The sequence below is a fragment of the Scyliorhinus canicula genome, chromosome 6 (assembly GCF_902713615.1).
Source record: "Scyliorhinus canicula chromosome 6, sScyCan1.1, whole genome shotgun sequence".
Lineage (NCBI taxonomy): Eukaryota > Metazoa > Chordata > Chondrichthyes > Carcharhiniformes > Scyliorhinidae > Scyliorhinus > Scyliorhinus canicula.
Genome location: NC_052151.1, coordinates 162,622,773 through 162,646,146, shown reverse-complemented (window position 1 = coordinate 162,646,146; position 23,374 = coordinate 162,622,773). Strand labels below are relative to the sequence as shown.

General features: G+C 44.1%; 1 protein-coding gene across 3 annotated transcripts in view; it reads right to left on the bottom strand.

Annotated features, from left to right (window-relative positions):
- Positions 1–1,580: 1,580 nt before the first annotated feature.
- Positions 1,581–23,374, bottom strand: part of sh3yl1 (SH3 and SYLF domain containing 1) — a 209,407-nt gene continuing 187,613 nt past the window's right edge. For 2 of the 3 annotated variants that reach the window (XM_038800374.1, XM_038800379.1), the window contains one exon: positions 1,581–2,693. In XM_038800374.1, coding sequence (XP_038656302.1) covers positions 2,491–2,693 — 203 coding nt within the window. In that variant the 3' untranslated portion in view covers positions 1,581–2,490. The remainder of the gene's footprint in view (positions 2,694–23,374) is intronic. The other variant, XM_038800377.1, reaches the window with a different exon arrangement.

Sequence of the window (23,374 nt, the reverse complement as noted above, 5' to 3'; positions counted from 1 at the left end):
TTTGATTTAGTGTGCCAATAATTGCAAGGGGTTTCCGACACAGGAGAATTTGAAAGCCATTACTGTGGTTGCATGCTTACTTGAAATGTATTTAAGTCTGACCAATCTCATTTAGCAGAGTGAACAATTTTCATCCCGGTCAGCTTGGACTGGATTCAAATCCAAATGCCAGAATCTGAAATGTAGGCCTCCACAACTAAACCAGCACAGAGTCCGTAATATTTGTCTTTAGTTTCAAAGCATAAAAAAGATGCCTTAAAGGAGGGAAAAAACTCAAATGTCTTAAATTCAGGATTAAGGGGTAGATTAAAGTGCTGCTTTTAATTTATGAAACACAACATGACATACACACACACATATAGGGTTTCTTAATCATAATTGAATAGTTCTGCAAAATTTGTGATTTTTATCATCTCATTTTATTACACTCCAAGTTCCATTTGATTAAATACTTAACATTCAGATTTCTGCCTGATAATCATTTTGCAATAACCCACCACCATAATTCTGTACTTTAAACTTTAAAAGTGCAATACTAATTTTCAAACTAGACTTAGATAATTGTAAACTGTAATTTGGCAGAATTGTTTCAACACATATATATTTTTTGGCAATTCTTTTATTTTATCATTCGAATGATTGGCAACCATCATATTTCCTTGATTAAACAGTACAGAATTATTTTTATACACCTGTGTACAAAACTTCCATTCTAATTTGAATATAATTATTCTGTCACAGATGAATGTGCTTTTCTCCTGTGAATGCCATTTGGTTCTATATAGATGCACTGGATGATCCTCAAAAAGCATCAGTTTTAATTGTATAAACATGTTCTAGAAAATAGATATCAGAGTAATAAAAGTGTCAATGGTGAGCAACCTAATCTTGGCAATGATGTAAGATTGATGAACATCTCAGGCCTATGAGGCATTTTTATATTCTGGTTGGTAATTTCAGGCCTCACCCTGATGAGACAAGCCAGTCAAAAGTCCACTGACTGTCAAGGGGACCGGTTAATCCCGGTGGTGTGTGCGTGTGTGTGTGTGGGGTGGGGGTGGGCGGGGAGGGGGTTGGGGGAGTGGAAAATCCTGCTCCTTGTGTATTTCTGTCATGCTGTAAGGCCATCTTTCCTTTTTTGTTTTAAATTTGATAATTTGTCTTATCTTTATACTTGTGAGCTGGACCAGTGTGATCAGCTCAAAACTGGGTGTTAGGACATTGGGCAAAGGGATACGTTTTCTGACCGAAGACATCAATGCTGAGGCTTATATTGAATTTCAAAACAAATAAAGGCTGGGCAAGGATAAACACACACATGTAGACAGACATGTAAGGACATGCCATGGGGTGATGGCCAACCACCAGACATCCCGATTACAGGCACTCTCGGGTATGTGTCAATTGCTTTGTTTCTGCCAGCGGGTCTTTCCTGACTACAACTTGACATGCTGAAAGGTGGTTTAATGATTTTTAAAACTACAGAGGGAAGACCTGCCAAACAACCCCCATCCCCGGAAAGACAGTCAACCTGAGCCCCTCCAGCCCCCCCCCCCCCCCCCCCCCCCCACCCTCCCAACTCCCCTGAAGGATCCTCTTCGGCACCCTGGAGGGAAGTGTGAAGACCTCCCCTCAAGAGGCACCAGGTTGGTACTGGCAAGGGATGGGGTCTAAAATGGGGGTCCCTGAGAAGGGAAGTATTTGGTAAGTCCGTAACAGGGTGTAGATCAGGAAGTGTTAGCGCGTTTAGGCCCCACTCCTCTCAAAGCAAGTGCAGAACCTTTCCCTCTACAAAAAAGTTTCAACGTGCCATTGAATCCCACCTCAGCAGCGCTGCCAGTACCGGGGGAAACACACTGGTTTTCCCACTAGCGGCAGCACTTAGCTTTTAATTGGTCGAATCGTGGCTCACATCTATTTTTGGCAGCTATCTGGAGGCAACCCCTTCTGAGGGCAAGAAATGGGTGGGATTGATAATCCAATTGGATGACTCGATTAAGACATTACCTTCTATGCTGAGCGACCAGGGTCAGTAAAGGGTATCAAGCTACAGCTCTCAAGGGCATTGTGGCTGCAGACAGGAAGGATGACTCAGTCACGGGAAGTATTGCAGAAGAATCCGTTCAGCAGCCCGACCACCCGGAAACGTGTTGCTGCATGTGGACCTTACTAAGAAACTGGTATTGTAAGAGTATACCATTGCTCAGTGGATAAATATAGGTTTTCCACATAAAGTGGAAACTGTATCCATAGTTTGTTTTGTGTCATTGATACCAGATAAAGTGAGGAGCTTAGAGGGTAGTGAGACCCCCTGTTTCAGAGTCCAACAGGCTCAGCACTTCTGGTTTATGAATAGGAAACTACTGTTATAACTACAGGTTATCTATTTTGTTGTGTATATTTCAGGATCAAATGTATTCTTACAATATAGTAAACATTATAAATCTTTTAACAAACCAAAGGACACCATTTGGAATGTGAGATTCACGGTCAATAGTCTTGAGAAACAGATGTATAGTTGGCTGGAAAAATGCCAACATTGCCTCGGAGATTTCCTTCCCACCAATCAAACTGAGAATTAGTTTGGGATGTCACTGTGATTTTATCACCTGCTTGGAAGCTGAGATCACCTGGTGCCTGTCCCTCAAATGAGTGTATTGCAGTCACTATTGAAGGCATTTCCCATGGACTTTCTGTAAGGCAGGAAACAAATTTGATTATAATTACATGAACAGAATGGACTCGCAAAATCCACAATCCCACCCAGTCCACAGCCACATGAAGTAGATCTACAGCTGCAGAGTAATGTGCCTGATCCAGCACAAATTGTTTGGATCAAGTAATTGTAACCTTGCCACAGCTTGGGACGGTGAGGTAAGGTGGGGTGGGGGTGGAAAGGGGAATACAAGGAGGAATGGAGGGTGAATGGCGATGCAGGAAGACACCGCATTGTCCTGCCACTTAGATGATGACTGAAGTATCAAAGTAAAGTTGCCCTTACTTGGAAAATTACTTTTCACTTGGAAAAATCAACTTTTCTTCAATCTTTTAAGATTGTGAAAGCAGGTTGAAACACTCTTGCGAGCTTCAATTCTGATACTGAAGAATATAAGTATGCGTTTTACAATAGATACCAGTGGCACTGGAGGTGGGACTCATGTGAGTCTTTTAGATGATGGGCGCGATTCTCCAGAAAGATTTCTAAGTGTGTTAGCGAGCGGGAATTGCTGCGAGCTTCACGACGCTCGGCCCAGCGAGGCCAGCAACGCAATTCAGTGTTAATTGGTCCACTTAACGAAGCTTCATGGCTTCTCGCCGCAAATGAAGGCTCGGAGCTGATTTGCCGGGACCGCGCTCACCGCTAACAAGACCAAGCAGCACTTGAGCAGTAATTGCTCAGCCAACCGCACCCAGCTCGCAACAATGGCACCGAAATGGCACCGAGGAGACCAGCCCCAAGCTTGGGGGACACTGACCTGGGGAGGCTGCAAGACGCAGTACAGGCCAGGAGGGATGTCCTGTGCCCCCGAGGGACCAGGAGGGTTAGCCATAGGACTGGCAGTCCTGCCTGGGACTAGGTGGCGGCTGTGAACGCCGGAAGTGCAACCAGGAGAACTGGCCTCCAGTGCAGGGAGAAGGTCAATGACCTACAGCGGGCAGCACGAGTTAGTAGACACCATTAGCAATAGCCTTCAGTAGCGCGGCCAGAGGCCTCGACAGCCGGTAGTGGTTATGGATGGACGGTGGAACAGACGGGCAGGGACAAGGGTTGTCCCCGGAACCGGTACGCACAATCCAGGGGTTGGCATGGTGGTGCCATGAGCAGCTGCCTCCTCTCAGCGCTTCCCACCCACTCTCCTATGGTGGCCCATCCCTGCGGAGGGTCCCCCACCTCCAGCCCAGGGTCCCCCACTCCCCACCTCAAGCCCTGGGTCCCCCACTCCCCACATGGGTGGCAGGCCCAGCACCCCAGGACTCTTTGCCTGTGAAAGATGGCTACTCCTCTCCTTGGCTCCCCACAGAAATTCTTCCGGCAGGTTCACACTTTTCAAAAGGTGTAGTAATCGGCGCCAGTGTGACCATTTGCTGGGGTAGCCGCTGAATGAAAGGAGGTTGTTAGATGTGGGGTGACTCCCGTTAATGGTAAAGAAATGGGGTTTAAGTGGTGATAATTGGTTTTTGCCACACTACGGCGAAATCCCGATTTCGCCTACGGGAGCGGGCCCAGTTGCATCGTGAACTGTTTGGCGCCCTGCACAGATCTCGCTTTTGGCCTCTCCCGCTATTCACTGACCTCTTTTTAAATATAAAACATTTTAATTAATATAATTGACTGGGAGACATGCAGAACTAATATCACACAGCTTAATTTCACCCTAAGTGAAGATTGTTTTGACTGTGAAGATAATTGCAAGTTCCAGCAATGGAATAGCACATTGTAGATCAGTTGTACTACATAGATGACTATGGAAGTGACAAATACTCTGTAGAAAAAATGGTCCATAAAGTAGCTGAAACAGGTAAAAGTCACTACAGGAAGAAGAGATCAAAGTAAAAAATATTTGCATCATGCTTTGCGCCTCATCAATTTTGTACTCTCCCTTGTGAAGTGAACTGAACAACTTTACATCATTAATCATGTCTTTCATTATTTGAAAGAACAAAATTATATTTTTTTCTCAATCTTCTTTCCACGAACTGAAATAAGTCAAAGCCTATGATCCTTTTATTGAATCCAACCGTAATAAGTTCTGAACATCTTATTGTGTAGAATGTCATCAAAATAGTAAGATTCTGATTGGAAATTTACTGCCACAAATCTCAAAACATACTTCAAACAATTACAACTAATGGAGAAGGGGACTCATCTTGCAAGCTGGAACTGGTAACTGCATGCAATATTCGATTAATAATAATACTAATTGATAAAAGTATTATCCAAAGGTGTTATTTTATGATCGGCTCTAATCTTGAGCCTGGTTCCTTGCAGTCACATTTATTCTCATTAAAACGTGCACTGCTGCGTCACATCGCCGAGGACCCGGGTTCGATCCAGGCTGTCTGTGGGGAGTCTGCACATTTTCCCATGTCTGCGTGGAGCTCACCCCCACAACACATAAATGTGCAGAGTAGGTAGATTGGCTACGCTAAATTTCCCCTTAATTGGAAAATGTAAAACAAAATAAACGTGCAGGAAGCACCCCTCGTTCAATCTTGCAATGTTGATTAGTTCACAACAATCAATAACAAGGGATATTGCCAAGCCAGGTACATGGAAAGATGCGTTTTAAAATCTGACTCTGCATGCCAATTACAAAGCAGTAGAGGCCGTTTTTCATTTATAACTCTGTATCTGGGATATTGGAATTTAAAAAAGAAAAATTGACAATCTAAACTATAATTGTTAACATTAAATAGGTAAAATATTGCGCTAAAATCTGAAATCTGTTAATCTCTTGATAAGAGGCAAATAGTTTAATCTACTGCTACATAGATAAAATTTTATTCGGCATCCATATTACAAAATATATATGGCACAGAAACAGGCCATTGGGTCCAACAGGTCCATGCTGATATTTATACTCCTCGTCAGCTACCTCCCATCCTTCTTTTTATAACCCAATTAACATGTCCTTCTATTCCATTCTTCCTCATCTGTTTATTCAGCCTCACATTATAATCTTCACCTTGTTATTGGACTAGTAAACCAGGGATCAGAGGTAATGCTTTGGGAACATGGGTTCAAATCCCACCACGGCAGATGGTGAAATCTGAATCTAATAAAGTCAGGAACTAAAAGTCGAATGATGACCATGAAGCCATTGTCATTTGTCGTAAAAAAAATCTGGTTCACTCATGTCCTTTGGGAAAGTAAATCTGCCATCCTTACCTGGTCTGGCCTACATGTGACTCCAGATCTACTGCAATGTGGTTGACTCTGAAATGCCTTCTGAAGTGGCTGAACAAGCCATACAGTTCAAGGGCAATTAGGGATAGGTATCAAATGTTGGCTCAGCCAGTGATGTCCACATCCCATAAAATACATTTTTAAAAATACATCTTATTAAAAAATATATTTAAAGTTTTCATTTTATAAAGCACAAAATAAACAAAGCCATACAAATGAAATATAATTTACATACCCCTATCCTCGAAGAATAAAAAAAAAACACCCTCAGCTTCCCCCCCCCCCATCCGATAACCCTGAAAAAAGCTTCTAGAAAAACAACTCCCTTCCTCTCTCCCCCTGCCTCCTTCCACCAAACAAATAACCTAGCCTCACTGAATTGTGCTCAAGCAGGTCCAACAAGCCGCATCCTCCCCCACTTCACTCCCCTTCACTGGCTGAAACTTTACAGCTAGCAAAGGTAATGTCCCCAACCCAGAGTCTATATTCAAAGAACAAAGAAAAACAATGCCTACCAGTCATTATCGGCTATGGATGAGCAACCTGTTATAACCTGCCTGCTTACCATTGGCTGGGGACTAATGACAATCCCACAATCCTGTGGGAGTTTCAGCTTCCCGAATGAGGGAGGCGGAGAATTCATTAGCAGACTCACTGCATAAATAGAACTGGCCAGTTTGGAACCAGAGAGAGAGGAGTTTGGCAGCAAAGGAAGTTGTTGCTGCTGTTGTGTATATATGTTAATTTGTAAATAAATGTTATTTCTTTGTATACTGAAAACTCGTGCTGGATTCTTTGTGGCCCTCACAAAACAACCAAAACCCAACACTCTTACAATAAACACCCCCTGGGGCCCATATATTCCCCATTCCGTTGCCCTGACCATTATCCCCCAGCAACCGTAGCCCCCTCAAATCCCAAACATACAACAGATACAAACTGCAACCCCTCTAAAACCAACCCCTCCCAACCGTCCCTATTAAAGTCCCAATCAAATCCATTCAATGAATGGCAGCACGGTGGTGCAGTGGTTAGCATTGCTGACTAACGGCGCCGAGGTCCCGGGTTTGATCCCGGCTCTGGGTCACTGTCCGTGTGGAGTTTGTACACTCTCCCTATGTTTGCGTGGGTTTCGCCCCCACAACCCAAAGATGTGCAGGTTAGGTGTATTGGCCACACTAAATTGCCCCTTAATTGGAAAAAATTAATTGGGCACTCTAAATTTTTTTTTTTTTTAAATCCATTCAATCAAGTCCAAGTCCTTGACAAAAGCCTCCACCTCCTCCGACGTCTTGAAAAAATGATATTTCGACTTGAAGATCACTCTAGCCTCGCCGGATACGTCACTCCAAACCTGACTCAACCCCCGAATAGAGCTGAATTTGCTTATTAAAAGCTGTATGGCGCTTCGCCAACTCCTCTCCACCTTGGGTCCCGGTTCACTTTGGCCTATTGCAGAATCCGCTCTTTCTCTTGGAAACTGTGGAATCCAATAACCACTGCCCGCGGGAGCTCATTCACCTGAGGCTTCTGCCGGACTACTTGGTGAGCCCGATGCAACTCTGGAGGGGATATTAGACCATCCCCCCCAGAAAACTTGGAAAACATCTGAGAAAAGTACTGTCGGCTTCGTGCTCTCCACCCCCTCCGACAACCCCACGATTCTGTCTCCTCGACCTGTTCTCCAAGTCCTTTCCCCTTATATACGTGACCCCGAGTTCAAATGTGCCTTTTTTGTCTTTCTTCTCTAAACTGTTATTCTGAAAATAGAGAAATGACATTGACAGCAATATGTGCTCTTACAGTTATTTAACCTGAGCTGATCGCCTTTAAATAGAAATTGCTTGCAATAGGATACACGTTGGTTCCTTCCAGAACGTATGCAATTCATTTGTGCAGCAAATGTTGCCAATTGGAGGCCATGGGAATAAAGGAGGGGTGCTTGAGATTTGAAATAAAAGTAGAGATGACACAAAACTTGGAAATGTATTATATAGGGGGGAGGACAGAAGCAGACTTCAAGATATGAGCAGGCACTGTGCAGATGAAATTTAATGCAGCGCTAAGTTTAAAGAGATGCATTTTGGAAGAAAAATTGACAAGAGGCAACATGAAATATATAGCACAATTTTAAAAGTGGCTGCCGGAAAAGAGAACAGTGGGGATTCACATTTGCAAATCTTTGAAGGTGGCAGAGCATGTTCATGAGGTAGTTTAACAAATAAATCATGGAATGTTTGAATCAACGTAGATGCTAAAGGAAGAGAGTACAAAAGCAAGGAAGTTACAGTAAAGATTAATAAATCACTAGTTGGACCTCAGCTAGGGCAGTGTGTGCAATTCTGTGCACTACACTTTAGAAGGGCATCAAGGCTCTGGAGAAAATGCAGTGGAGATTTAGCAGAATGGTCTCAAGAATGGGGGAAATCGGATATACGGGAGACTAATGAAACTGGGATTGTTCTCCAGAGAACAGAGAAAGTCAAGAAAAGATTTAATGGAGATGTTTGAAATTTTAGAGGGTTTTGATAGAGCAAACAGGAAAAATTGATTTTAGTCGCAGGAGGGCAGGCGATCATAACGAAAATGATTGGCAAAAAAAGCGAAGGAGGAGATGCAATGGCTGAAAGGATGAAACAGATTTAATAGTAACGTTTGAAAGTGAACGGAATTTCTAATTATAAAAGGAAGCTCAGCAAAGATATGGAGTGAAAGCAGTGATGGGACTAACAGTAGCTTTTTCAGAGAGCAAGCACTGGCACAATAGGCTGAATAGCTTTCTTCTATGCTGTATGGTTCTATGAATCAATGATAGGTGTATTCCTTAAATGACACATATCAATTATTCGGATCTGTATTTTTAACTTCAGAAAAAGAAAATTGAAAAAGACAAAAAATGACCGTTGAAACTTGGTAAAATATGTCATTACTACTTCAGCAACAATTTAACAAGCACGAGTTAAAGAATCACTGGCTTGCTACTAATAAATTCTCCTTTTGTATCCAAAAAAGTTAGATGGGGTTAGTGGGTTACGGGGATAGGGTGGAGGCCTGGGCTTAAGTAGGGTGTTCTTTTGGTGTACATCGGTGTAGACTCGATGGGCCGAATGGCCTTCTTCTGCACTGTAAATTCTATGATGACAATTGGGAAGCGGTAATAGAATAGGTTGGTGCTAAAATTTTGTGTTTAAAACAGATTTCAGCCAGCATTATTCAATTTCACTCAAATCTAGTCATACTTCATCACTCAGATTTTGCTGCCAAAATTGTGCAGTTACTGGGTGAGGAGGAAAAGATGCCTGTGGATTTCAAACTGTCACAGGTTGCTAGATAATTTGCAATGCCCGTTAAGTTTCATAGGTGTTTAGAAATTGCGGCACTTGTGTAGTAATTGCCAATTAAACTTAGCACAGAAAGTTATGGTGAGTATTGTTGCACGTTTTACTGTGGTTGTAAAACGCGTTTATTGGAGTGTATTAACACGCCTCCGTATTCGACGTGTGCTTAACACTACTAGGCTCTGTTCTATGTATTTATTCAGCTCTGGAGTCGCCAGGTGCCGTATAGACACCGTCACAAGTATTCCAAGGTCAAGTTCAAAGTAATAAAGACGATACACCGATTAGTAAGGTTCAAACGATCAATATTTATTATACAGTTATAATAAATACTCATGCACACACTAAGAGACTAAGCTATAACTAAACTTAAGTGATCAGAATACTTATCTAACAGGAACAGGCAAGGTCAGAGAACGAGGCCTTCGTCCTGGTCTTGTACTGCAGCCTTCAGCAAGCGTTCTGGTACTGGGGGTCTAGTGGGCTTGGATCGCGTAGCGAGCGTTGAACTTACGGTTTCGGCGGCTGGTGCTCAACGACTGGAGTCAGGATGCAAGATGTCAGTCAGAGCCGGAGCACGGGTTTAACAGACCGGGCTATGTGGGGAATTTGCCTTTATACCCCTCTCTAATGTCCTTGCCCCCTTCTGGGCGGGCTCTACCTTTCGGTACCGATTGGAGCGTTTCCAAACGGTTACCTTCGAAATCCTCCAATGCGAGGGCCTTCCTCGGTGTTGGGGGGTGGTTTCGATATTCGTTACTTTGGTGCCATCCTGTCTGCGCAACCAATTAAGTGTTACATTGAGATGGAAATGTTGCCATTGTTCGTGCCTGGATCTGGGCTGCCTCATCAGAATGCTAAGCGCTTTGCCATTAACACCTTTGGCTTGGAGATCTTGCACCTGGCCAGAAACTGGTTTGCTGCTTGCAAAATGCTAATTAGTTGAGAGCAGACTGTCTGCTCTCACTAAACAGGCTTTTCCTTCTGTCTTCCATTTTACTTTGGCTCAGTGTCCATTTTGCGTGGCCAGCATGGCTACAGTATGTAACGGTGAAAGTGCCTTTTTAATGACAAGATTCATGTTCCTGCAAATACACTCAATCTCTCTGCTGAACAACTTAGGGCTGGATTCTCCAGTCCCCCAGCTGTGTGATTCTCAGCGGTGCGCTGTTCGCTGGCGATGGGATTCTCTTTCCTGCCATGAGTCATTGTGACTTCCCAATGAAGCCACTCCATGTTGCCGTGAAAACCGTAGGCGTGGGTGCGCTGCTGGCTGGAAAAGAGTATGCCAGCGGCCGGAGAATTTCTGTCTTTAACTGTTTAGCTTCCCAATTATCATCATAGAAGTTACAGCGCAGAAGAAAGCCATTCGGGCCATCGAGTCTACACCCTTGGAAAGAGCACCCTACTTAAGCCCACGCCTCCACCCTATCCCCGTAACCCACTAACCCTATCTAACCTTTTTGGATACGAAGGGAGAATTTATTACTAGAAAGCCAGTGATTCTTTTCAATCAGTAAGAAAGAGAGAGTCATTCCTACAGGTATTAAATTTGCATTGGAGATTTTGTAAATGAAAAAAAAATCTTGCTTTACCTTTGTATTTTTATCAAATTTTTGTTTCTATTTCTCATCGTGTACCTAATTTTATTTTAATTCACCATCCTTTTCTATCATTCTGCTGTTTCTCTTTCAATCCTTAAATTTTTATGTTTAAGGGGATATGTGTAAGGGGTCAGCTCATTGACCAAGGGCCCAGATATCTCATTGGCATATCAGCTCCCACCTACCAGCAACTTACAGGGGGGAAAGAAAATCAAACTTGAAAGCATAAAGGGCTGGACATGCAACAAAGTCCCCGCTCCAGCAAATTAAGGTCACTTATTATTGAACTTCACTCAACTCTTGCTTAAACAAATATATTATTCAACCTCCTATCAAGCTGAGTGTAATACAATGTAAATGGGAAACAGACGCGTGTCATTCAATTGAAACAATTTGAATATTTGAACAAACGTTTAGAGTGGAAAAGCTGAAAATAAAAAATTAAATGATTAACGTGTTTATACAGTTGATACATCATCCCAGTTTATAATTTAAAAGGGGAAAGGCCAACCACTACAGTTATACTGCACTGGAGCAAAAAGCTGTGTTCCAGATTGTTTAAAGCATATCAAGAAGTCCTGTTACAGTGAAATGGTGACACTTAAAAGTATTCCAATGAGTAATAATTTCATATTGACTAAACATGTTGAGGAGATGAAAGAAACACCGGCTGCCATACTTTGGTGCATTGAATTTGATCATTTTGTATTGCCAAATTTGTTATTCAAATTATGCAAATTTATAGAATTATGAATTGTCTTTGTTTTCAAAGATTATCACATTTTTCAGCCACATTGCAGCCATATTTCAGATTAATTGACAGCAGGAATATTTGCCCTCAACAGTTTGACACTCAGTCATGCAGTTTAGTTGAGCCATTACTGGCAAGATTAACTTGGTGGTTCTCCCACGTTAAAGCAAAACAAAGGTCTGCCACATTCTCCATGTGGATGATGCCCTTTTCATTCATTCTTTCTTTCCCTTTATTCTGTTCCACCATTTGCAAACGAGTTTGATGTTTTCAGGCTTCTCCTAATACCATTGATTAATAAATAGCAAGAGCACAAAAGTTGTCCTGAGTGACTTGCCTCTTGATCCTTTTAAAATTTTGCTCTAATGCAAAGTCTCCACTCTGCTCAGTACCTCTTCTGAAGGTATACATGATATTCGGAGATAAAGGGCGCGATTCTCTCCAACAATTTCTAATTTCCCTGTGCTCGGCCCAGCGAGACCGGCAACGATATTCAACATTAATTGGTCCACTTAATGAGGCCTCACGGGCTTCTCGCCCCAAATGAAGGCTCGTCAGCTGATTCGCTGTGACCGTGCTCAACCTATACTGACTGGGCAGCACGAGTGAGTAGACACCAACGTTCCCCACTGCACACCAACCCCCCCCTCCCCCCGCCCAAACACAACGTTGAACCATGCATATGGCTAACGATGCCCCCTCTGTGTCGCCTCAGGAAAAGCTCTCCCATTATCAGCTGGAGAGGGCCCAGATTGGCTGGACTTGAGAATCATCACCTCCTTCGAGGAGCGGGACCTGGAAGTGACAGGGGTGGCAGAGGACAGGGTGGTCACCCATGTGATGTGGAGGTTGGCGGACACCGCAGTGGTGAGGAACTACTGGGATCCACCTGGAGAACCTGTCAAATGTGAGTACTGATCACCTTACTGACTGACACATCCCTCCCACTGACCACATGTCCATTCTCCTGCAGATTCTCCAGCCAACAGCCAACGGAGCCGGCCCATCATGAGCGGCATCCTATCCTGACCCAGAGGAAAACAGCTTGGAGAGCTCCGAAGAGGCACTTGTTCTCGTTGCGGCACAGCTGTCAGCCCCACCCTCCGCCAGCGCAGATACATACACTTCTGTGGGACGTGATCGGGACACAACCTGGTGAGCACCACACTACTGATGATGCAAATCTGGTGGAGGCAGGAACCCTCAGGCAAGATAGTAGTCGGAGGTCTGCCTGCCAGATACCTGGACCCAGCTAAGTCCCAGCCTGACGCTGAGGCTCTAGAAGTGGATTACCCGGAGCCGATGGAGATGTTAGGGCATGGCCAGAACATTCAGAGGAAGATGTCAGCGACACTCCAGCAGATCCATAGCAGCTTGGAGAAGTCCCAGAGGCTACGGGCACAGGAGAGGCGCCGATGCGAAAATTACTAGGGTGTTGCCCGCTGGGGAGAGTCTGGTGAACCATTATTGAAGGTGTCCATGGCGTGGCACAGTTAGCGCCGGCCATGGTTGAGGGTCTTGACAGTATGACTGCCTTACTGGGGGATGTCACCAAGTACCAGGCCAACCTTGATGAGGATCTGCGGGACATGTCCCGCTCTCAGATAGGAATGGCCGTTGCATTGCAGAGCTTATCACAGTCGCAGATAAGCATTGCCGAGGCACTGCAGAGCGTGGCCTAGTCACTGGGGGATGTGGTCCAGTCACTGATGAGCATCGCCGAGGGCGTTGTCACAGTGGTGCAGGCATCGGGGATCCGCCAGGTCTGGCAGAGCCAGATGATGCAGGGGCAGCCGGGGCTCGAACCAGCTGCTCCTCCATCCCAAGGCAGCCCCAATGGCCCTCTGGGCAACAATCAGGAGGAGGGGATGCTGTGTTCCAACCCGGACCCACCCCATGGGACGGCGACGGTGCATTCTGTCCAACAGCACAGCCAAATATTCCAAGTGAAGGGAACTATGCCGACAAATATGGGGAACTTTCAGCAGGCCAGTTAGCCTCTGTGAGGTGCCAGCCAATTTTTCATCAGAACTGAAGATATTACAGATGAACAGTATTTGTAAAAGATTAGAACAAGGAATAGGATAAGAAGAAAAAAGCAACACAAACTGGTAAAGGAATCAATGACCTGCAAAGTATTTAACTAGAGTAGAAAATGGTTACAAAGCATGACACAATAAGAAGCATAATGACATAAATCAAAGAAACAAAATATTCAGAGTCTGTAAAGCACAGATTACACACAAAGCTACCTCCTCCCTCACCCAGTTTTCTTGTACATCAGTTAGTTCTCACTGTACAGCAGGGTTATGCTCATGGCAGCTTTGTGTATAATCTGTGCTACACGCACTCTGAATGGTCATGGCAGAAATCTTCCTCTTCCAAAGGTTCCTTCCTTCACATGTTTCTCCCTCTAACAACTGCTGTACTTGCAAGGTACATGGTCATAATTACTATTACTGCATGCTCTCATGTATTCCCTCCTGGCAACTGTCAATTGCTCCCCAAGTTTACACTTGGAAGCCAATGCTTAACAAGTGAGAGAACACATCAGAGACAAGGCCCTCCCATCTATCTTTGTGCTCCTGCAAAGGAATCAGTCATGATGATCCCCAGCTAGAGGCCACTGAGAGGAGAGAAAAAATAGGAAGCATGGTCTCTGTTGAAGGTCTGCAGTAAACTTCCACTGCTGTTTTTCCCCATGCTACAGTATTTGCTTATTCACTTGCCAGCTCTATAACATAACCCGCAGTACAATCCCCATCCATCTTTCTCCTGAAAACAATGTCTGAAAGTTCGACAAAATACTCAACTATAACATCCTTTTCCTTTTTTTAATAAATTTAGAGTACCCAATTATTTTTTTCCATTTTTGAGGGGCAATTTAGCCTGGCCAAACCTATCCTGCTCATCTTTAGGTTGTGGGGGGGGGGACCCACGCAGACATGGGGAGAATGTGCCAACTCCACGGGGACAGTGACCCAGGACAGGGAATCGAACCCGGGTTCTCAGCGCCGCAGTCCCAGTGCTAACCACTGCGCCACATGCTGCCCCCATAACATCCTGTTCTTCAAGGACGCCACGTGAAGCTAAATCTGATTCTGGGATTACTGATACATAGCAAGCAAGACAGAACTTCACATATATCAGCAGCCCCAACTCCACCTCACCACTCCGAGCACTACTTATACTGACAGCTAGGTTAGGGGAGTACACTGGATGATACATGAGTACGAGTGAGATGGATCAGATGATGATGGCAGGAGGAAGAACTGGAATTAGTTGTCTGGGGTTTTAACTCATAATTTATCCTGGCTGATGGCAGCAGGAATCCAAACCACAGGGAAATCATTTTACTTTTGAAAAGGATGCTTTATCAGCATCAAATGTTGCTGCAGGAGTTAGAGAGGCTGTCGAGCCTTGCCATGATAGGAAAACATTCAGGGTGCTAAATGGTAGTAACAAAAAAATGCGAGAAATACTTAGCGGGTCAGACAGCAACGTGAGGTCCCTGACCTGAAATGTTGGGTTGTGTTTTTGCTGAGTCGGGTCTACACCAGACTCTTCTACAAATGGCAAGCGGGAATTAAATGATGGGATCCAGATGCAGAAGTCCCTCCTCCATTTCTGACAGATTCAATTTTTGCAGGCGTGGATGGGGCGTGCGGCAGGAATCACCGAGGCGGGAATCCTTAACTCAGCAGGGCCATTTGAAAACTGCTGAGATCAAATAGACCCTATTTACACCGTCCTAAGGGACCTAACCACAGTGTGGCCTGTATTTATGGAGGGAGTGGAGAGTTGAGGGTGTGGGGGGCGCTAAGTTTACAATTTGGTTGGTTGTTTAAAGAGGCTGTTGAAGAATTAACTTTCTTCGAGTGGTTAATGAAGATAAGTTTGTTTGTTTGGAAAATAAACAGAGGCTGGACAGAGAAGTGAAGTGGAGGAGGGTAGGGAGGAGAGGTAGGAAGCTATATCCACCCAAGGTGTTCAGAGAATAATTCTGTTACCTGAAATTTATTGATGAAAAATATTTGAGACATCTGCGCATCACTGAAGAGGTGGTCAGCAAAATCTTCCACCAGCTGCAGCCACAACTCTAAGCTAAACAGTGTAGGACCACATGGTAGGACCATAGGCCAAGCTGTCACAGGAAATATGAGGGAGCTGACCATTCATCTCCTGAAACACAAATTCCGCTGCCCACACTCCTCTGGAGCAGCCCTGCATAACTTAATGGAGGCAGTCCTGAATGTTCTGAAAGGTGAATGCCTCTCAACCTGTGACCACAAAGAAACAACCTTTCCACCACTATCTTATCAGTGAGAAGCTGAAGATCAGGAGCACAAAGATAAGGAAGAGGAGGCAGTAAGAAGAGGAGGGGAAGACATATCTGAAACAGTCCCTTTCTGCCCTGCCGGCATGTACGTAACTAATCGAAGAGCAATTTTAGTTATTTTAATCCCAGTTCACTGATAGAACCATACTCCTTACCCTCCCTCTGACACAGACCAGCCTCCTGCAAAAATAATAGTTAACACAAATATTCAGAATGATAAATTAAAGCAAGTCACACTGCATAGACACCAATCATTCTCATGCATTGCCTTAATGCCTGTCTTCTCTGTGCCTTTTCCTATCCTAAGGTTGCCACTAGGGGTATCCCAATGGCTTCAGCATGACTGATGGAAAGTTGCTGAATTTCAGTGGAGGACATTCTGGAGGAGTTCTGGAACCAATTTTAGACTACACCATCTCACCATGGTCTCACCCCGCAACAGCAAAGGCACTAGTGGAGTGCCAGTAGTGGGTGGACAGATGTTGTAATTGAGAGAAGATAATATGTTCTTACCAGTAAGGCCAGCATGCAATTGTGCCTATCCCCTTCCAATTAACTGCTGCTGTCTTTGGTTTCTTTAAATTCGTTCAGGGATGTGGGTATTGAGGCAAATGTACATGGGATACAGGGTGATTTGATAAGGTGGGCTCATAATTGGCTTAGCGGTAGGAGACAGAGGGTGATGATAGACTGCTACTTTAATGTCTGGAAGCCATTGATTCATGGCATACCCCAGGGATCCATGTTGGGCCCTCTACTGTTTATCACTTATATAAACAACATAGATGACAATGTGTAGGATCAGTAAGTTTGTGGTTGACACAAAGATTGGCTGGGTGGTTGAGAGACAGTGAGGTTGAGTGTCTTGAGTTACAGGAAGATATGGATGGGATGGTCAAACGGGTGGATAAGTGGCAGATAGAATTTAACTCTGATAAGTGTGAGGTGATACGCTTTGGAAGGAGTAATTTGACAAGGAAGTATACTATGAAAGGTCTGACACCGGGAAGTTCTGAAGAACAAAGGGACATAGGCGTGTTTGTCCATAGATCTCTAAAGGCAGAAGGGCAGGTAATCTGGTGGTGAAAAAGGCATATGGGACTCTCAATTTTATCAATCGGGACATAGATTACAAAAGCAGGGAGGTCATGTTGGAGTTGTATAGAATTTTGGTGAAGCCGCAGCTGGAGTACTGTGTGCAATTCTGGTCACCACATTATAGGAAGGATGTAATTGCATTGGAAGGGGTGCAGAGAAGATTCACCAGAATATTGCCTGGTTTGGAACATTTAAGTTATGAAGAGAGGTTGGATAGGCTTGGGTTGTTTTCTCTGAGCAGAGAACACTGAGGGGTGACTTGATTGAGGTGTACAAGATTATGAGGGGCAGTGACAAGGTGGATAGGGAGCAGCTGTTTCTCTTAGTTGAAGGGTCAGTTACGAAGGCACAAAGTGAGTGGTGGAAGGTTTAGGTGGGATTTGAGGAAAAACCTTTTCACCCTGAGAGTGGTGATGGTCTGGAATGCACTGCCTAAGAGGGTGGTTAGAGGTGGGATGCCTCATGTCCTTTAAAAAGTATCTGGATGAGTACTTGCCACGGCATAACATTCAAGGCTATGAGCCAAGTGAACATTCAAGGTTATGGGCCAAGTGCTGGCAAGTGGGATTAGATGGGCAGGCCTTTCATGGTGAAGATTTAATGGGCTGAAGGGCCTCTTCTGCACTGTAGTATTCTGTGATTCTGTGATCACTGGCTGGGCCAGCATTTAATCCCCATTCTTAAATGCTCTTGGGCATTTAAGAGTCAGCCGCATTGCTATGGGTCTGGAGTCATGCATAGGCCAGACCAGGTGAGGGTGGCAGCTTTAGAAACAAGATAGGTTTCAGTAAGGATCAGTAAGTTTGTGGATGATACAAAGATTGGCTGGGTGGTTGAGTGACAGTGAGGTTGAGTGTCTTCGGTTACAGAATGATATAGACTGGATCGTCAAATGCGTGGATAAGTGGCAGATAGAATTTAACCCTGAAAAGTGTAAGGTGATACACTTTGGAAGGAGTAATTTAACAAAAAAGTATACAATGGAAGGTGTACAAAGATGTGCAGGTTAGGTGGATTGGCCATGCCAAATTGCCCTTTGTGTCCAAAAAGGTTAGGAGGGGTTATTGGGTTACGGGGATAGGGTGGAAGTGAGGGCTTGAGTGGGTTGGTGCAGACTCGATGGGCCGAATAGTTTCCTTCTCCACTGTATGGTCTATATTCTTTCATAATCAACAACAGTTTCATTTAATTCCAGAATATTATTAAATTCAAAATGCATGATCTGCTGTGATGGGATTCGAACTTGGGTCTGCAGAGAATTACTCTGTGTCTCTGGATTACTAGTCCACTGACAATACCATTGCATCATCTTGGTTATGCACCACCTTGTCCTGCAAGAGAGAGAGAGAGAGAGGTGTATCAGGGAGTGTGGTTCAACGTATGTTGGTGACGTGACTGTCATGGTTGAATGTGTAAGTTGTGAGATATGGGTGTGAGGATTGCAACAGTTATCAGTGTGTGAGAGTGAGCTGGGATATGAATGTTAGGTATAAGGCATGATTGTTGGTAGCTAAGTAATGAAGGTGCTGTGAATTGAGCAGCAGGTGAGACTAGTAGTGCAGTTGGCATGATATAACATTTGTCACTGCTTTTACTGATCTTGACCACTCAAGTGAAGGCATAAACTTATCCCGGAATTGCATTCAGATTCCTGAGGCTGAATCCTCCATAGCTATCTGTGCTCACTGATTTCACATTGTGTGCCTGGATAGAATTTATGGCTCTTCATTTCCTTCTCCTTGCCCAAAAAGTAATGGATTTGGGCCCCCTGCTGATGCATGCAGCCAACAAACAGTGCAGGTAGCACTGGATACACACAGAAGGATTCAGGCAGTTTGCTGCATGCATCACACTGAACAGGTGTAGGTTATCCACACAACACAATCACTGTGCCTGCTTTTGGAGGTTTTCCAATTAAATCCTCCATTCTCAGATTGATGGGTACCTGATCAATCTCCCCACATGAATGTTGGGCCCTTTTAATTATCACCAACCCAATTTTCTAAATAATGTGTTGCTGTGTTATGAACTTAATGCACTGATGGGAAGGATTTTATGTTTGGTACTTGGCATGAAACCATAAACATAAGTACAAACATATTGTTTTGCAATATTGTATAAAAAAAATTCCCCACAAATAATTCCCAACGGACTTGTAGAGGTACTTTCTTTCTGCCCACTATTAACTTAATAGAAACAGATTTTACAAGTCTCCATTGGAACACAGTTTCCAAAGTATTAGATTTTCACTAATACTGTTCCAAACTGGCTTTCCGAAAGGATTTCTTCAGACACTGGGAGATAGTGGGCAACGAAGATTCGGATGGTGATCTTCCCAGCAATGGACAGTAGGGAGATTAATCGGTAGTTCCCATAGTCCGCTTTGTCTTCTTTCTTAAAGATGGCATCCCTGAGGTCGGCAGGAATTTCTTCTCTGTCCCAGATTTTCAGCAACAACTGATGGAGATGACTGGTGATCTCTTTTCCTCCAAGTTTGGACACCTTCGCTGGGATTCCATCCACTCGTGTCTTTTCCATTCTTCATGTGTTAAATGATGGCTTCAACTTCATTCACACTTGGTGGGAGTCCAGGATCATCTTTGATGGGGCGTTGGGGGATTTCTTCAAACCAGTCCTCATCTATGGTTGTAACACAGTTTAGGAGTTCTTTGAAATGTCCTGTTCATTGAAGGACAGTTTTCCCTGTCTCTCAAGGGGATTCAGTTCTTACTCAACACCGGTTTGAGGCCTAGGCTATTGGGTCTATATATTGCTTTGGTGGCACTGAAGAAGCCCCAAGTCATGCTTGCCAGTAAGGAGTTGCAGCTCCTTAGCTTTCCCAGTCCACCATTCATTCTGGATTTCCCCAGTTCATCTTTGTCCCTTCGCCATAGCTAATTTACAAGCTCTCCTCTTTGCCTTGCTCATTATGTCATTTTACCAAGCTTCTTGTTGATGGGGTCTTGGATGATGTGGTCACTCTCCTCGAACCAGTCTTGGTGTTGCCTGATCTTGTAGCTGATGGTTTCTTCCCAGCTTGAAATGATGGCTGTCTTTAGCTCTTTCCAGTTTCCCACCACTCAATTAGAATACACACTTTTGAGATTTTAAAGACATAAGAACATAAGAACTAGGAGCAGGAGTAGGCCATCTGGCCCCTCGAGCCTGCTCCGCCATTCAATTAGATCATGACTGATCTTTTTTGGACTCAGCTCCACTTTCCGGCCCGAACACCATAACCCTTAATCCCTTTATTCTTCAAAAAACTATCTATCTTTACCTTAAAAACATGTATTGAAGGAGCCTCAACTGCTTCACTGGGCAAGGAATTCCATAGATTCACAACCCTTTGGGTGAAGAAGTTCCTCCTAAACTCAGTCCTAAATCTACTTCCCCTTATTTTGAGGCTATGCCCTCTAGTTCTGCTTTCACCCGCCAGTGGAAACAACCTGCCCGCATCTATCCTATCTATTCCCTTCATAATTTTAAATGTTTCTATAAGATCCCCCCTCATCCTTCTAAATTCTAACGAGTACAGTCGCAGTCTACTCAACCTCTCCTCATAATCCAACCCCTTCAGCTCTGGGATTAACCTGGTGAATCTCCTCTGCACACCCTCCAGTGCTAGTACGTCCTTTCTCAAGTAAGGAGACCAAAACTGAATACAATACTCCAGGTGTGGCCTCACTAACACCTTATACAATTGCAACATAACCTCCCTAGTCTTAAACTCCATCCCTCTAGCAATGAAGGACAAAATTCCATTTGCCTTCTTAATCACCTGTTGCACCTGTAAACCAACCTTCTGTGACTCATGCACACCCAAGTCTCTCTGCACAGCGGCATGCTTTAATATTTTATCGTTTAAATAATAATCCCGTTTGCTGTTATTCCTACCAAAATGGATAACCTCACATTTGTCAACATTGTATTCCATCTGCCAGACCCTAGCCCATTCACTTAACCTATCCAAATCCCTCTGCAGACTTCCAGTATACTCTGCACTTTTCGCTTTACCACTCATCTTAGTGTCATCTGCAACTTGGACACATTGCCCTTGGTCCCCAACTCCAAATCATCTATGTAAATTGTGAACAATTGTGGGCCCAACATGGATCCCTGAGGGACACCACTAGCTACTGATTGCCAACCAGAGAAACACCCATTAATCCCCACTCTTTGCTTTCTAGTAATTAACCAATCCTCTATCCATGCTACTACTTTACCCTTAATGCCATGCATCTTTATCTTATGCAGCAACCTTTTGTGTGGCACCTTGCCAAAGGCTTTCTGGAAATCCAGATATACCACATCCATCGGCTCCCCGTTATCTACTGCACTGGTAATGTCCTCAAAAAATTCCACTAAATTAGTTAGGCATGACCTGCCTTTTACGAACCCATGCTGCGTCTGCCCAATGGGACAATTTCTATCCAGATGCCTCGCTATTTCTTCCTTGATGATAGATTCCAGCATCTTCCCTACTACCGAAGTTAAGCTCACTGGCCTATAATTTCCTGCTTTCTGCCTACCTCCTTTTTTAAACAGTGGTGTCACGTTTGCTAATTTCCAATCCACCGGGACCACCCCAGAGTCTAGTGAATTTCGGTAAATTATCACTAGTGCATCTGCAATTTCCCTAGCCATCTCTTTTAGCACTCTGGGATGCATTCCATCAGGGCCAGGAGACTTGTCTACTTTTAGCCCCATTAGCTTGCCCATCACTACCTCCTTAGTGATAACAATCCTCTCAAGGTCCTCACCTGTCATAGCCTCATTTCTATCAGTCGCTGGTATGTTATTTGTGTCTTCCACTGTGAAGACCGACCCAAAAAACCTGTTCAGTTCCTCAGCCATTTCCTCATTTCCCATTATTAAAACTCCCTTCTCATCCTCTAAAGGACCAATATTTACCTTAGCCACTCTTTTTTGTTTTATATATTTGTAAAAACTTTTACTGTCTGTTTTTATATTCTGAGCAAGTTTACTCTCATACTCTATCTTACTCTTCTTTATAGCTTTTTTTAGTAGCTTTCTGTTGCCCCCTAAAGATTTCCCAGTCCTCTAATCTCCCAGCACTCTTTGCCACTTTATATGCTTTTTCCTTCAATTTGATACTTTCCCTTATTTCCTTAGATATCCACGGTCGATTTTCCCTCTTTCTACCGTCCTTCCTTTTTGTTGGTATAAACCTTTGCTGAGCACTGTGAAAAATCGCTTGGAAGATTCTCCACTGTTCCTCAACTGTTCCACCATAAAGTCTTAGCTCCCAGTCTACCTTAGCTAGTTCTTCTCTCATCCCCTTGTAATCTCCTTTGTTTAAACACAAAACACTTGTATTTGAAGACATTGTTGGACATTCACTAGCATGCTTGGCTCTTTTAGCCGCTCAACGTTGATCTTTTTTCTGAGCTGTTTCTTCATCTTCCACTGTTTCTGTAGGAGTTTGATGGACATAGGAGTGAATTAGCTGTGGTCCGTCCAGCAATGATTTGCACTGGTCATCGCTTTGCTGATGAGGGCATCCTTTTCATCTTTGAATGGGTCGACATTTGAAAGTGCTTTGATCGTGGATGTCTCCAGGACGTTTTGAACGTGTCTTTTTGGTGGATCTGTGCGTTAGTGATGGCCTGTGTGTTACTGATGGCAAGCTGCTGTTCTGCGCATTTAGTGAGCAGGAGCCCCCTGCTGGAGTTGCAATTCCCAACTCCTTCTTTCCCAATGGTTCCTTTCCAGATTTGGCATTCCTTTCCAACCTTGGCATTGAAGTTCCCAAGGAGGATGATCTTATCTTCCTGAGGAATATTGGAGAGTATGGTGTCCAGGTTGAAGGTGTGAGCCTTCTTTGGACTCATCAGGGTTGGGATATAGGCACTCATGACTGCTGCCTGCTGGTTCTTGACAATCTGCAGACGAGGGTCATGAAGCACTCGTTCATGGCGACAGGGAGCTTCAAGAGTCAGTTGATGAGTTTATGCGCCATGGGCTGTTCCTTGGGTTTTCCTCTCCAGAAGAAGGGGTAACCACTGTCATCTTCCCTCAACTGCCCTTCGCCTACTCTTGGGTCTCTTGCAGGTCAGTGACATCGATGTTGAAGTGCCCAGGTTCATGGGCCAACAAGGGCTGTTTCAGTCAATTGTTTTGCTCATTATCCATAAGGGTCCATACATTTCAGGTTCTGAAATTCAGTTCACCTTTGATTTTATGACATCATGTCACAAAACATAGATGAACCAGCTGGATGCGACAGTCCAGCCAGGCTGGGGATGGAACAGAATTTTTTGGGGAATCTTTTCTAGCCCTTTCCCTATGTAGGATGAGCAGAGTAGACCTTGA